Genomic DNA, 16,000 nt, shown 5'->3' on the forward strand with positions numbered 1-16,000 from the left:
AACCAACTGATTTTTCTTGTTTGGCTTACTGATGTGATGAATTGCACTGACTGATTTTTGAATGTTGAATTAGGGTGTGTGATTGCATTTATACATTGCTGGATTTGATTTCTGATTGTTGAGAATTTTTGCATCTACATTCATGAGCAATATTGGTCTACACTTTTCCTTTCTTGTAATATCTTTTTATGGTTTTGGTATTAGAGTAATGCTGGCCTCAGAGAATGAGCTAAAAAGTTTTCTCTCTGTTTCTATCTTCTGGAAGAGATTATCGAGAATTGGTATAGTTTCTTCCTTAAACCTTAAATGTTTGGTAGAATTCACCAGTGAACCCTTCTGGGCCTGTGATTTCTGTTTTGGAAGGTAATTAATTATTGATTAAATTCCTGCAATAGATACGAGCATATTCATTTCTTCTGTAAGTTTTGGCAGATGTTGTCTTTCAAGGGATTCACCTATTTCACTAACTTTATCAAATCTGTGGCTAGAGTTGTTCATAATACCAAATCGACTTTTGTGTCCATAATGTGAAGTGATGGGTTAAGACACAGATGTTTTGAAGCTCTAAGAGGCAGGGTTTGGGTGTCCAAGGACAAGGTCATACTCATAAACGATGGATTTAGAGAGAATAAGAGTTTATCTAAAGGCAGATAGAAACTCCCTGGGCTGAGGAGGAAGAGTCTCAGAAGAGGGGTCTGAGTCATGTTGGGTGGGGTCTCCATGAAGTGGCTCCACATCCTGCCCTCATGCCTCCTCTCTCCCATCTCCAGCTCTAGGAGAGAGGGACACAGTGGAAATGGTGGGAATGGAGCCTGCAGATGGGGTGTGGGGACAGGAAGGCCAGGGCTGCTTCCTCCTGTGACAGTGCTGCTTGCTCTGGGGGCAGCCCGGATGCAGCCCGCACCAGCCTGACCTGTGTTCGGGCATGGCACACTGACCTGGAAGAGGCCACCAGCCAGGGGCCTTGGGTAGCCTGAGAGGACAGGCCAGTGTTCTTCTGGCTGCAAGAAGGGTGGGGACATGGGTATCCAGGTTCACTGCCAGGGATGGCAGCTGTGTCCTTCTACAGCTGGATGGGCTGGCCATGCAGCAGTTCTGGCAGCAAAGCACTTTCCTTCATTCCTGCGTCTCTCCCACAGCCCAGGATACTCCAAGTACCAGGAGGTGGGCATCAGCGTATGCTGAGTGAATAAACAGCACTGGCGGTGGCTGAGAGGGTGGTTAACATTCCAAACATGAGACACTTCTGTGAGCAGTTCTGCTTAGGAGGCTCCTGGTCAGGAGGCCTCGGATCCCCATGAATCTCGGCCTCCCTACATAGACACCGAGCGTGTCAGCCATGGTCCAGGTGGCCTCAGCCAGACCCCTCTCTGCAGTGACGCCCCTCATGGCCCAGCCCTGGGCCCAGAGCCTGGATCAGCTGGGTGCAAAGCCTCAAGCAAGGACCCCACAGACATGTGCAGAGGACTGGTTCCTGGTCCCTGTCAGCAGGCCGCCACTCCTGCCATCAGATTCCCAGTGCTGAGATGCAGAAGCCCGCCATGTGGCCCGGCACATTTGAGGGTGCAGCCCCTCAGCTGAAATATTTTCCTTCTCACGTGACCAACTGTAATTCTGGGAATTTCTATACCTCATAAGACACATTCCACACAGTCCCACAGTTTTAGAGAGCACATGCTCTGAAGAGGCACAGTGAGTTCTCTTCGTTTTTAATAAAACAATGTTTTAGGCTGGGCACAGTGGCCCAGCACTCTGGGAGGCCAAGGCAAGTGGATCACTTGAGGCCAGGAGTTCAAGACAAGGCTAGCCAACATGGCAAAACCCCATCTCTATTAAAAATACAAAAATTATCCGGGCGTGGTGGCGTACACTTGTCCCAGCTACTAGGGAGGCTGAGGCAGGAGAATCGCTTGAACCTGGGAGGCAGAGGCTGCAGTGAGCCGAGATTGTGCCACTGCACTCCAGCCTGGGTGACAGAACAAGACTCCATCTCAAAAAAAACAAAAACAAAACAAAACAAAAAAACACTCCACAATTTTTTAAACAGAACCAAGAAATCCTTACAATTTCCAGATCCTCGGTAGCCTTCCTCATCTCCTCCAGCGGGGCCTGGCCATGGAATCTTCTTTGCTCATGCATTTCGGGGACGTGCTGTTTTATCTTCTCTTCTAAATTTCCCTCCTGGAGGGCACTGAGAAATAAAGGAGAAAAAGGGAAATGATTTGACACATTTACTCTCATCCTAGCAACTCCCGCCGTAACCAGGGAGAAAGCGTGTGCCTTTCTTCCCAGACCAAACAGCGGTCCTGAGGCTCCCACACAGCTGTGCCAGTTACTGTGGAGCTACCCTGGGCCTCCCCCGCACCCACTCTCCTCCAGACTCACGCCGGAGGCCTGGGCTGCCTCTCCCATCCCTTCTTCAGTAGTTCAGAAGCTGCCAGAACACACACTATTCTTATTTAAAAACCTCAAATTGATTTAAGATATGACACATTTAGGACACTGCACACGGTGCCACATGAAGGGAAAAGCAGGTTTCTGTTCCCACATGGAATACACGGTTTTCCTAAATCCTTAAACAAACAGAAAAGTGTATTCAATTATGATTTTAAACATATTTTCTGTTAGCACTGGGGCTCAGGGGTTTGGGGTTCTTTTAATTTTAAAGACAATGACTCAGGGTGGTAGAAAGAGCCGGGGATCTGCTGCAGGCGAGCTGTGGGGTGGTGGGGTCCACTCCAGTCTGCATGAGTGTGGGGCCCCAGGGTGTAAGCGTGGGTGTAAGTGCGGGTGTGGAGGTAGACGTAAGCATGTGTGGGTGTAAGTGCGGGCGTGGAGGTAGACGTAAGCCTGGGTGGGTGTAAGTGCGGGCGTGGAGGTAGACGTAAGCCTGGGTGGGTGTAAGTGTGGGCGTGGAGGTAGACGTAAGCATGGGTGTAAGTGCGGGCGTGGAGGTAGACGTAAGCGTGGGTGTAAGTGTGGGCGTGGAGGTAGGTGTAAGCGTGGGTGTAAGTGTGGGCGTGGAGGTAGATGTAAGTGTGGGTGTGGTCATGGGTGTGGTGTGGGTGTGCGTGCGGGCGTGGGTGCATGGCTACCGTGAATACAATGGCACACAGTCTCACTTGGCCTCCCCGAAGACCCTCTCACTCCCAGCAGCAGGGTTCGTGCCGGTTTTGCTTGCTTCTCAGAATAACTATGGAAATGAAAGCATGACGTCCTCTGGAGTGCTGCAGAACAGCCCCCAGGTCAGGGCATGCTCTGTGTCAGCGCTTCAGACCCCAGCTCTTACTGTGACCCAGGGTGATGGTGGGTTAGTGGGCCACTGTGGTCTGCTGTGGGCTTTTTAAAGGCCAAATGTGGCAGGTAAACTCCTTGGAGGATGTAAGAGAACATTCAAATGTTTGAGACGAAATGGTTTTAGTCTAAGCCATTTTCACAAGTTTGGGGAGTTAATCCAACATAGTCGGCCTTCGAGATTTTCCCCAAACACTCTCAGCCTCCATGAGGAACAAATTCTGCAGGAACAGAACATGCCCTTTGTCACCCACATCTCATCCCACCTCACCCTTCCTCCAGGTTTCTTACATCACAGCCGGGATCCACGGTACGTTAAACGGAGTGGGGAGCCCCCTGGCAGACATAGGCTGAGCAGCAGGGCCAGGGGCCAGGCCCAGGGCCTTCCAAGCTCAGGCCCCACGGTCTCTTCTGCTCTGGCCTCTGAGTCCAGTGAGGCGCCTTCAGTGAGAGCCACAGCGAGCCTGGTGCAGGCCAGGAAAGTACGGGGGCACCGGAGAGCAGTGCTCATGCCCTGGGGTCTCCAGTGGTCTTCCTGAGGCCACCCTTGGCTTCCCAGGACGCCTAGGAGGTGCGAGGGAGGGGCCCAGCTGAAGAGTCAGCATGGGAAATGCTTGGACAAGAAGGCATGTCCACACTGAGGTTCCGTGTCAGCCTGGTCCTTATACACGGCTCAGAGGAGGTGGAGATGACTAGGGAGCCCAGTGATCATCCCCAGGGCGCAGCCACTAACCCAGCTATAGAAGCTGTGAACGCGGAAAATCAAAGAAATGCTGCCATGAGGTGAGAGGGGTGAACCCTGGACCCCCGAGCTGCCGTGAGGTGAGAGGGGTGAGGCCCGGACCCCCGAGCTGCTGTGAGGTGAGAAGGGTGAACCCCGGGAAACCTGAGCAGCTGCTGTCACCCTCCCAGCGAAGTCCCTCCCCTCCCTTCAAGGCCCAGATGGAACCTCCCCTAAGGTTCCAGCTCCGCACTAGGTAGGTAAATATGGGTAAGGAGTGAAGGACTGCGAGGTGGGGACAGCTGGTGCAAAGGCCCTGAGGTAACAAGAAGCTTCATGTGTCCAAGCGACAGGCAAAAGCCCAGTGTAGGAGGAGGGAGGAAAAATGGAGGAGGATGAGTTGCTTGGTCCATTAAAACAAGGGCTCCCAGCCCTAGAAACAATAGCAGGGTAAGTCTTTGCTGCACTGGCTCTGTCTTGACTTGTGCTACCCACTGAGTGTGGTGTCCCAGGCAAGTTTCCTAGGCCCTAAAATCTGTTTGGGATGATGAATGTTACCAAAATGTCTATATTCATGTCCTGTTCTGCTGCCCCCAAAAGCATCAGGGTCTCATATGGGTCTCATATGGTCCCACCCAGGGACCAGCCTCCAGCTTCCGTCCTTGCCTTGTGCCCTGACTCTGCTCTGTCCACCAGGCACTGTGGAGCATGTTCTGCCCTGTGAACTCACTGGACCACCCAGTGCTCCTCAGCCCCATTTGCTCCATCCATCCCTATTCCCCAGTGCCAAGTGCATGCCTCTGAGCCCCTACCCTTCCCCTCACGTTGGTCCCAGGTTAGCACCAGGCGTCCCAAATATCCCTCCCTGCTCCCCTGAACTCCAGGCCCCTCTGTGGCTCACCAGCGATGCCTGATGGCGGCCTGTGGCTGCCTGCCTTTCCCAGGGATGACAACCTGCCCAGCAGCCTGGCCACCCCCTGGCCAGGGACTCAAAATCAAAACGTCTCAAGTGCTTCCTGACACAGCTTCTCGGTTCTGGCTGTTTCCTCCACCCCATGGTGGCTACTTTGCCTGGGTCCCCTTCACCTGGGTCAACGCCTGGCCTTGCTGCCTCACCCAACACCCCATGAGGGGAAGGGCTGAGCGGCCCTGAGGGTCAGGTCTAAGGAAGCTGGGGTGGGAAGTAGTGGGATCAGAACTCAGCATGAGAAGACCTGGGGAGGCAGCGGGGGTGAGATGGGGAGGGCATGGCAGGGCAGGGACTGCAGCGGGTGGATCTCGGATCGCGTCTCCCCTCAGCGCCCACAGCAGCACCCACTACAGAGGGCTCAGCAGCACTCTGTATCCTGGTGACCTACAGGAGCCATGGCTGGGTGACAGCAGTTCCCTGACGGCAAGGACCCCATGTTCCAGGGTTACCTGGCTCTCCCTGGAGCCCACCACAGCCTGGAGCCCACCACAGCCTGGAGGTTCAGGGCTCCTCAGTGCACGCTCATGAAATAAACAACAGCACCTGCCCGTGGGTGGCTGGCTGAGCCCTGGAAGGACTGAGTCCCAGTCGCAGTTACCAACCTCATTGCTTTACTTGCTCGTGGCGATTTCTCTTTGCTTGGTTTCATTTTTCCAGGTGGATTCAGTGGTACTTTCCCGTTATCTATCAGATCTGTGGCAGACGGAATCTTTGATGCCACCTAGGAAAATGCAACGAGATGATTTCTGGAATCCCAGTAGATGCTATTTTTCCACAAAGCTAACCTGCCAGGTGTGTTAGACTCGATCCTCATCCATGAAGAGGTGGGTCCGAGGCCGCCCCGGGTAGATGGTCCTTGTGCAACGCAGTCATCCCCCCAGGTCTTGGCTAGCTCTCGTGCCCTACTGGGATCTCAGTTTGGTCATCTTTTTGGGGCTTCCCTGACAGCCCAGGCTGGAGTAGGAGGTAACGATGCAGAGTGAGGGGACCCTGGGGTAGCTCAGAAGGCTGCCCTGCATGCCCTTATGCCCCCCATGCCAGGTTTGCTGCAGTGGCTGGCTTCCTACAGGTGTCCTTAGATGGCCCTCTCCACAGGGGCCCCAGATCTGTTTCTCCAGCTTCAGTGCCAGAGCCTGGGAGACCTGGGAGGACCCAACACTCACTGTGATGTACAACCTAGGCAGGAGGAGGCTAGCACCCCGAGGGCGGCGTGACCAGTGCTGCTGGCTGCTGCCCCCAGTGGACACATGTGAGAGCCATGCTGGCCCCTCCGGACCTCAGGGAGCTTTGGGCCTGTGTGGGTGCCTGCAGTATGCAGTGTGCACATGTGTGTCTGTGTGTTCCCGGGGACTGTCAGAAACCAAAGGATGACAAAAACAGGTAGGAGGGAACCCTGGCAACAGAGTGGGAGAGAAGAACTTCCAACCAGGGGCTACTGCAATGTGGAGACTCGTAGGATCTATTTAGCATTTACTGAGATGATGTTTGGAACTGTTCTATCTGCCATTCTCTCCTCCTAATGAATTTCCAGGCCCGGGCCTTTGTCTGGCCATGTAGTTTAACCCTAGTACATGCCTGACACTTAGAAAGTGTTTGGCAACCAGAAAGGGCAGAAAGATGGGAGGCAGGGAGGACCAGGGACCACCCACCAACCTTTTCCTATCCCTTCCACCCCACCATAAAGCAAGGCACAGGCTGCAGACACAGCAGAGGAAACTCTTGGCTGGCTGAGAGCTGGGACGCTTTCAGGTGATCAGGATTCTCCCAAAGATTCTTCCAACAGAAAGAAAAGAACAAATGCTAAATCCTGGCCGGGCGCAGTGGCTCACACCTGTAATCCCAGCACTTTGGAAGGCAGGGGCGGGCAGACTGCTTGAGGTCAGGAGTTCAAAACCAGCCTGGCCAACATGGCGAAACCTGTCTGTACTAAAAACACAAAAAATTAGCCAGGTGTGGTGGCGCATGCCTGTAGTCCTAGCTACTCAGGAGGCTGAGGCAGGAAAATCGCTTGAACCTGGGAGGCAGAGGTTGCAGTAAGCCAAGATTGTGCCACTGCACTCCAGCTTGTCTCATAAATAAATAAATAAATGCTAAATCCAGTGGGTGTTTTTTTCTTTTAAAATCAGACACTTAATTTTATTTTAAAAGACATTAAAAGTATGTATTTGGAGCGAAGCCCACCCATCCACATTTTACTCCTACTCTAAAATATAGAGAAGGAAGACTTTTTCGAACATCCAGTTCTTGAGTGAGCAAGCAAAGAACCAAATATAAACATGAACACACCGGCGAAGTCTAAAACAGGCTGCCGCTTTGGTGGCGTGGAATGGGCTTTCTGCCAGGGTTTGTATGTCGAGTGTCAAACATGCAATTGATCTGAAGCCCAAAATATGGGCTCAAGTCGTGGCTGGTTTCAGAGAGACATGAAGAGAAGTGCAGTGCATTTTACAAAGCAGGTGACGGACCCAGGTTCTACCCAGCCACAGGCTTTAGCTCTGCAGCCCTTTCAGCAGCTGCAGCCTCAACGCTCCCACCCCATCGAATGTACTCAGGGTGTGACCTCACAGTGACGGGTCAGCAAAAGCACATGCAGGGCAGGGGGGCACACCCCAGGACCAGGCTGCAAAGCCAGCAGCCATGATTCCCTAGGCCCACCCAGCCCAGCCCAGCCCAGCCCATGGGTGCCACTGGCCAATGGGATCCACGCAGCAGCGGCTGCCCAAGGCCGTGGCGCCCTCTTGTGTCCTCCTGCCCAGCTGCAGGGAACTGGGAGGCCAACAGCCTGGGAGCTTGCCCTTCCCGGGCCAATGCATGGAACCACTTCCCTGTTATGGACGTGGAAATTGGAGTTTTATTTATTTATGCTTGTCTCTCCAACAATACTGAAATACACAGATACACATCTGTGTATATAAATGCTTATATGATTGCTTTTATTTCTATAAAATGGACTCCTAAATGTGTTCAAAGAAGGACACATTCTTAACCTGGAAGGATGCCTTCCGAGCAGCTGGTGGCAGCAGCCTCCATGCCCTACACCACGCTCCACCACCTCGGCTCCTTCCCACGCTGCTCCACCACCTCGGCTCCTTCCCACGCTGCTCCACCACCTCGGCTCCTTCCCACGCTGCTCCACCACCTCGGCTCCTTCCCACGCTGCTCCACCACCTCGGCTCCTTCCCACGCTGCTCCACCACCTCGGCTCCTTCCCACGCTCCACCACCACCTCGGCTCCTTCCCACGCTCCACCACCACCTCGGCTCCTTCCCATGCTCCACCACCTCGGCTCCTTCCCACGCTGCTCCATCACCTCGGCTCCTTCCCACGCTGCTCCACCACCTCGGCTCCTTCCCACGCTGCTCCACCACCTCGGCTCCTTCCCACGCTCCCACCACCTCGGCTCCTTCCCACGCTCCACCACCACCTCGGCTCCTTCCCACGCTCCACCACCACCTCGGCTCCTTCCCACGCTGCTCCACCACCTCGGCTCCTTCCCACGCTCCTCCACCACCTCGGCTCCTTCCCACGCTCCACCACCACCTCGGCTCCTTCCCACGCTCCACCACCACCTCGGCTCCTTCCCACGCTCCCCACCACCTCGGCTCCTTCCCACGCTCCCACCACCTCGGCTCCTTCCCACGCTCCACCACCACCTCGGCTCCTTCCCACGCTCCACCACCACCTCGGCTCCTTCCCACGCTCCACCACCACCTCGGCTCCTTCCCACGCTGCTCCACCACGTCGGCTCCTTCCCACGCTCCACCACCACCTCGGCTCCTTCCCACGCTCCACCACCACCTCGGCTCCTTCCCACGCTGCTCCACCACCTCGGCTCCTTCCCACGCTGCTCCACCACCTCGGCTCCTTCCCACGCTGCTCCACCACCACCTCGGCTCCTTCCCACGCTGCTCCACCACCTCGGCTCCTTCCCACGCTGCTCCACCACCACCTCGGCTCCTTCCCACGCTCCACCACCTCGGCTCCTTCCCACGCTCCACCACCACCTCGGCTCCTTCCCATGCTCACCACCTCGGCTCCTTCCCACGCTGCTCCACCACCTCGGCTCCTTCCCACGCTGCTCCACCACCTCGGCTCCTTCCCACGCTGCTCCACCACCTCGGCTCCTTCCCACGCTCCACCACCACCTCGGCTCCTTCCCACGCTGCTCCACCACCTCGGCTCCTTCCCACGCTGCTCCACCACCTCGGCTCCTTCCCACGCTGCTCCACCACCTCGGCTCCTTCCCACGCTGCTCCACCACCTCGGCTCCTTCCCACGCTCCACCACCACCTCGGCTCCTTCCCACGCTCCACCACCACCTCGGCTCCTTCCCACGCTCCACCACCACCTCGGCTCCTTCCCACGCTCCACCACCACCTCGGCTCCTTCCCATGCTCCACCACCTCGGCTCCTTCCCACGCTGCTCCACCACCTCGGCTCCTTCCCACGCTCCACCACCACCTCGGCTCCTTCCCACGCTCCTCCACCACCTCGGCTCCTTCCCACGCTCCTCCACCACCTCGGCTCCTTCCCACGCTCCACCACCACCTCGGCTCCTTCCCACGCTCCTCCACCACCTCGGCTCCTTCCCACGCTCCACCACCACCTCGGCTCCTTCCCACGCTCCACCACCACCTCGGCTCCTTCCCACGCTGCTCCACCACCTCGGCTCCTTCCCACGCTCCTCCACCACCTCGGCTCCTTCCCACGCTCCTCCACCACCTCGGCTCCTTCCCACGCTCCACCACCACCTTGGCTCCTTCCCACACTCTACCACCTCGGCTCCTTCCTGCTGACTACACAGGTGCCTGCACCTCACATCCACCCTATGTCTCCCTCACAGGCTGAGCATCTTTTCATGTATTTACGGTGGCTTGGATTTCCTCTTCTGTGGACTGCCTGCCATACTTTTTGCTCATTTCTTCTACTGGATCCTCAGATTTTTAAAATCAACTAGTAGCCATTCTTTGTATATTAGATATGAACATTTAGGCACAAAGATTTTCCCTTGGACTCTGACTACAGCACTCTGGGCCATACAAAGTATCTCACCAGTGCCTGGGGTGGCACAGGGCAGCAGCAGGCCTTTCCATGCGTGCAGCTGCCTCACCCAGGGCCTGTGGGATGCGCAGAACAGCAGCCAGCTACCACGGAGCCCTGCCTGCTGCCACGGCCAAGGGTCTGCCTCTGCACTAGGTGCGCACTCCCGTGGGCAGGGCCTGTGCCTGGTCCCCCTCCCTGCTCAGAGCAGGCCATCAATACTCACTGACTGAACTGCTCTATCTCATGATGGATGAGTTTCTAGAAAACCTATTTTTTTCTTTTTTAAGAAAATGCATACACTCTTGCTGTGATGTTCTCATAGGACTCAGAAGCACAACTGTGGCAGCATCGAGCCCTCCTCTGCGCCCCCCTCCCTAGAGCCACAGCCCTCCCCGCAAAGTCACTGGGTTGGTGTACGTTCTTCCAGACCAGTGAGAGTTTTTGTGCGCTGTCCTACAACTTGTGGTGCTTTAACTTACAGTGATTTCTTCAAGACACTTTCAGGCCAGTGGATATGATCACTGACTCACCCTTCTGTCGGCCACAGAGGCAGCCCATGGTCTGGATGTGACGATTTAGCCATCTCCATCTGTTGACATTTAAAGTTTCCCATATTTTTGCTATAATTCAGCTCTGAAAGCATTCTTAGTAATGTCTAATTGTGCAAGTATTTTTATTCCTGGAAGTGGCAAAATATGTATTTTTAAACTTTCCCACATATTGGGGAAATTAGGAAAAAGGTGACAGCAAAGACGGCGACTGAGTGTCCTGTGGGGCCCGGGACCTGAGAAGGGTGAGATGCAGTCCTGGTTTATCCAACGCATTGGACACTGTGAATTCCTAACTCTGAGCCTTGTTCTGAGGTTACGTAAGATGTCACCATCAGGGAAGCTGGGCCGGAGGGAGATGGAAACGCTATTTTTGCAACTTTCCTGTAAGTCAAACACTAGTTCAATACAAAGTTAGACAAAGGAAACACTCCTGAACTGTCCAAGCAGCCCACGCCTGCAGGCCCACGTGGCCACTCTCTCTGCTGTGGGGTGAAGCCCTCGGGGGCCTGACCCCAGCTAAGGGAGCTGCAGAGGCAACCTGTGGCCTTTCAAAGTAACACACAGGGAGCATCTCTTAAAAGAAAGAACCGAAGAAACATATGTGACCAAATTCAAAGGCACATTTGCCTGACTACGCTCACAGGACAGAGAAGCAAGCCAGGCGCATTCTGGAAGGAGGAGCCACTGGCTCCCACCACCCTGTGCCCATGGCCCGTGCCCGCAGCCCTGTGCCCACTGCCCTGTGCCCGGCTGGACTAAGACCCTCATAGTCTGGGGAAAACAGGAAGAGGGGACTGTATTCAGGATGTCCCGTGTCCCATAGCTTAAGAGCTGGCAATCTTGGGGGACGGTACTCAGGATGTCCCGTGTCCCATAGCTTAAGAGCTGGAATCTTGGGGGACGGTACTCAGGATTCCCGTGTCCCATAGCTTAAGAGCTGGCAATCTTGGGGGACGGTACTCAGGATGTCCCGTGTCCCATAGCTTAAGAGCTGGCAATCTTGGGGGACGGTACTCAGGATGTCCCGTGTCCCATAGCTTAAGAGCTGGCAATCTTGGGGGACGGTACTCAGGATGTCCCGTGTCCCATAGCTTAAGAGCTGGCAATCTTGGGGGACTGTATTCAGTGTCCCGTAGCTTAAGAGCTGGCAATCTTGGGGGACGGTACTCAGGATGTCCTGTGTCCCATAGCTTAAGAGCTGGCAATCTTGGCTTCCAGGGAAACTGCCTACCCCGAAGTCCAGAGACCAAGGGTGAGGAGCCCAGAAAGACCTCTGCAGGGCCCACCTCAACCTCAGCTGCTTTTTATCTTTTGAATCTTTTCCCCTCATCTCCTCTTCCCCCTTCCCTCTTTGAGCTTCTAATTCCTCAGACAGGAGCCAAAAGTCAGTGAGCCAAGAGGCAAGCCCTCAAGGCTGGGGTGGGAAGCTGTCCGCTCCGGCTGGGCAGTGAGCAATGGTTCTGGATGCTGCACTCCAACCCAGCCCCACCAGCCAGCAGCCTGCACAGGCAGCTTCCTCCCCAGGTCTCGGCTCATCCTCCATGGACGGGGATGCGTGTGAGCACCCACCCACCCCCGGGACTGGACTAGTGCCCGGTCGCCGCCCGCGCGTGCCGTACCATGCTCCTCCGTGGAGGTAGGAGTTTGCTGAGCTCTTCCTTCCTCTTCCTCATCCGCTGGGCTCGCTCTCTCCACTCCTGCAGTGCCCTTTTCTCTCTGGAGAAAGGGAAGGTTAATGTCATAAGTTACAGGCAGCTTCAAGCCAAGGCTACAGGATTTCTCTGTCATTTTACAGCTTGTGGTGCACCTGTCTCCAGGGGGCACAGGCTGGGGGCGTGCGTGCCCTCTGGGTGGGAGTCTGAACCACAGCCTCTTCCTCCGGGCACATCTGGGCAGAACCGGGAACGCCGGGTTCTATCCCGAGGCTCTGTGTGTTGGTGCTGCCAGCAGTGACTGACGCTGGGGGCCAACTGCACCCAGTGACCGAGGAAAAGCCATCAGGACCCCTTTCAGATAAGGGCACCAGCTGGGGCTGCCACCACAATGCTGCACGACCGGTTGGGGGTGCCTGGCTGCGGGTACTTGTCGACATAAGGTCTGTCTGTGGAAGATCTGAATGCCTGTCTCTAAGTCCCTCCCTTCAGACACTTGAGTTTCACTTTTAAAAACAGGCATCTGCCAAGGCGGGCGGATCACAAGGTCAGGAGATCGAGACCATCCTGGCTAACACGGTGAAACCCCATCTCTACTAAAAATACAAAAAATTAGCCAGGTGTAGTGGTAGGCGCCTCTAGTGCCAGCTACTCGGGAGGCTGACGCAGGAGAATCGCTGGAACCCAGGAGGCAGAGGTTGCAGTGAGCCAAGATTGAGCCACTGCACTCCAGCCCAAGACTCTGTCTCAAAAAACAAAACAAAACAAAACAAAACAACAAAACAAAACAAAACAAGAACAGGCATCTTCAGGCCTCCCCAATCCCGAGCCAGAGTTACATGCTCCCTCCTCACAGCTCGTCGCCTAGGGCTGTGAACATCCCGAGTAACGCCCACATCTGCGGCAGGGCTGGGCTCCTCGTGTGTGGCTGGGGTGAAATGAGGTCCCCAAGAGCCCCTACCCAGGCCCAGGGCTCCACCCCCGGAAGGCCAGCTCTCCAGCCTGCAGGACTCCTGCGGTTGGTACCCCCTCTCCATCCTGCCCCCAGATCCGGCCTCCTCTTGTCTCTCACATCATCATCCTGGATGCCTGGGTCCCAGTCCGGGTTTTCCTCGATGCCTCCACCCGACCTCTGCTCTCCTTCCTTGTGGTCACAGCAGCTCAGCCCTCCTGGGCTCTACCTGGCCCATGGCCCACCTCTGACCACCTTCCTGCTGAGGGCTCCATCCCGAGTCAGTGCTGCCTGGGATCAGAGCCTGGCTGCGTCCTCTCCCGGTGCCACCTCAGGGCACAGGTGGTCTCAGCAGCTGCCTCAGGTGAGGCCGTGTCCTGACACCTGCCTGGGTGTGTCCCAGCCCCAGCCAGGCTGGTGCCCCCCGTGTCCCCACTCAGCACCATGTGTGGCGCTGGCCCTGCTGTGCTCCTGGACGAGAGCCTCCACTTAGTGTCACTGTCTTCCGGTCATGCCTTGGGAAGCAAATGGGTGACGCTGTCCACAGGGTGATATGAACGGGGCTGTGCTGGGTCTGGGCCTCAGAATAGGCCTGCCGAGCTGCTCACTAGGAGACTGCAGGGCACTGGCTCTGGGCTCCAGGCAGGAAAATAAAGAAGAGAGAGTTCACTTGCTCTTTGTATCCAAGAACTTCTCCTCCATGAAGGTGTGGGACGAGGCCCGAGCCTGGTGCCTGGGGGTAAGAGTGCCCTTTCTGCCCCCTGCAGCTGGTGGTGCCCAGAGAGCCTGAGGCAGGGGCTGTGCCTGCGGAAGATCTCATCACAATCACTTCTATCACAGCCATGGCCAAGAGGGTGCAGGTGAGTGGGACGCCCACAGGCAGCCTCCTGGCAGGGCAGGTGATACCTGAGGAGTCAACAGGGGCAGGTGTCCGGACACCCACTTCAGAAAATGGTACCCTGAAACTGGCAGAGCCGAGGCAGGACTGGGACCCACCTGCAGCAGCGAAGGGAAGGGAGGCGCCTGCTGGGGCACACAGTGAGGGGAGGGCAGCTGGCATGCTCGACAGGCGGGGCCGGTCCTGGGGGGCTCACCTCGCAGTGAGTGAGGGGCCCGGCTCTGTAGAGTTACCCCGAGGGACAGTGTGGGGCGACTGATGGGCACCAAAGGAAAGCCTTCCCGGTGCTCCCTGGGCCCCAGCAGCTGTGGCCCGTGGCCGGCAAGACCTGGTCCCACAGCGATGGGCTTTCTGGTGCAGCCCGGACCACACTCCCATGTCCTAGGACAGCCCTAGAGCGGTCAGTCAGCCTCATCCTTGCCCGTCAGTATGACAGCCTGGGGCAGGGGACCAGCTCTGAGGGCTTCACCTCACTCATCTTTTTAATGAAAAAGACCACCAACTACAACGTCTGTCTGGACACTGGGTGACAGCTTTGGACAATCACAGAATCTGTGTGCTGAACACAGTCCCTATCACATGGTCCCGAGAGAAAACAGCACGCACACAACAGGGTGGCTTCAGGAGGGTTTATTCATGTTGGGGAGGGAGCAGGTGAGCCACAGGGGTGGTGCAAAAGCCCTGTGCCAGTCAGGGCCGGGCTGCAGCCGCCCGCAGGACAGACCAGGGAAGGAGAGATTGCCGGAACCAGAAGGAGGGAGAGGCTGGACTCGGCCAGCTCCAGGCAGCTCACAGAGAGGCTGGGAAAGTAAAGACGAGGCCCTTGCTCTCCCCTTCCTCCTCGACCTCCTGCTGGGGGCCCCCACTGACCAAAGCCAACCACCAAGTGAGGGGCACGGGGGTGCTGTGGCTGTGGTCCATGCCGGCCGGACTCCTGGGGCTCAGGGAGGGGTGGAGCCAGGTGGTCAGTGGAGCTGGAGGACAGAGAAGACACTGAGGACACTGAGCACATCGGCCAACACACCTCGCAAGGTGGTGGCACTGGCAGCAGTCACAGCAACACAAGAATGAACCTCTCTGAAGACCATGTCAGGGCCTGGAATACTCCAGGGAAAATGAGGAGGAAAGGACTGAGGAAGAAGAAATGAGGGAAAAGGACAAGAAAGCAGGCAGGTGTCATGAGGAAGCCAGGACAAAGACGGACGCAAGGGGGCGACCACCTGCACTGCACCCGCGCCTGCCCCACACGGAGGCCTCAGGGCTGCACGCAAGTGAGCCCGTGCGCAGCGCTGCAGACCACAAGGGGCACGTGCAGCTCGGCTTCCAGGTGAGGAAGAGACGGATCCTGGATCAGCATCAGTGAGGGGAGAACTAACTAAACACTTCCAAAAGGCCTGCCATAAAATCACAGCCCAGTCCCAGTTCCGGGTGCCCTGAGCTGGCTGCGCGGATCCCCACCCTGTGTGGACTCACCGTCTCTGCTTCTCCATCAGAGCCTGCTTCTCCCGGAGCTCTCGGAGCGCTGCCGCTCGGCTCTCTTCCAGTCCTTTTGCTCGGATCGCCATTTGGTACGGTGACAAGAGGTCGGGTAAGATGCTCCTGGAGGAGGCTGTCTTCCTTCTAAAATTACAGAGTGTTTTTAGCTGAATGTTTAACATAAACCCTGCGACGGTAATTCATACATGCGAAACATAAAAGGAGGGCCTGTGGATCATCTGCTCATCAGAACAATTATCACGACTAGAAGCTGCAGTCACCCCACAGAGTCCACAGTCTTGACTGTTGATTTCAGGACACGTAATGAAGATGCGTGGATGGCAGCAGGACAACGTGCCCACTGCCAGCCAGCTACTTTCCCGGGACGCTTGACAGTCGGCTTGGGAAATGCACCTGAAGGATATGCAGCCTCGGCAGCTGCA

At 56.2% G+C, this 16,000-nt stretch overlaps 1 protein-coding gene across 3 annotated transcripts in view; it reads right to left on the minus strand.

Moving 5' to 3' along the window:
* LRRC27 (leucine rich repeat containing 27) overlaps nucleotides 1-16,000 on the minus strand; it is a 43,906-nt gene that overhangs the window by 7,499 nt on the left and 20,407 nt on the right. For 2 of the 3 annotated variants that reach the window (XM_030805042.1, XM_030805056.1), the window contains exons 7-10: nucleotides 15,555-15,701; nucleotides 12,199-12,295; nucleotides 5,588-5,706; nucleotides 2,065-2,191 (exon numbers count right to left, since the gene is read on the minus strand). In XM_030805042.1, the coding sequence (XP_030660902.1) occupies nucleotides 2,065-2,191; nucleotides 5,588-5,706; nucleotides 12,199-12,295; nucleotides 15,555-15,701 (490 nt within the window). Of the gene's footprint in view, nucleotides 1-2,064; nucleotides 2,192-5,587; nucleotides 5,707-12,198; nucleotides 12,296-14,696; nucleotides 15,056-15,554; nucleotides 15,702-16,000 lie in introns of those variants that run through there. The other variant, XM_030805049.1, reaches the window with a different exon arrangement.

This window comes from Nomascus leucogenys, chromosome 3 (assembly GCF_006542625.1).
Source record: "Nomascus leucogenys isolate Asia chromosome 3, Asia_NLE_v1, whole genome shotgun sequence".
NCBI classification, from domain to species: Eukaryota; Metazoa; Chordata; class Mammalia; order Primates; family Hylobatidae; genus Nomascus; species Nomascus leucogenys.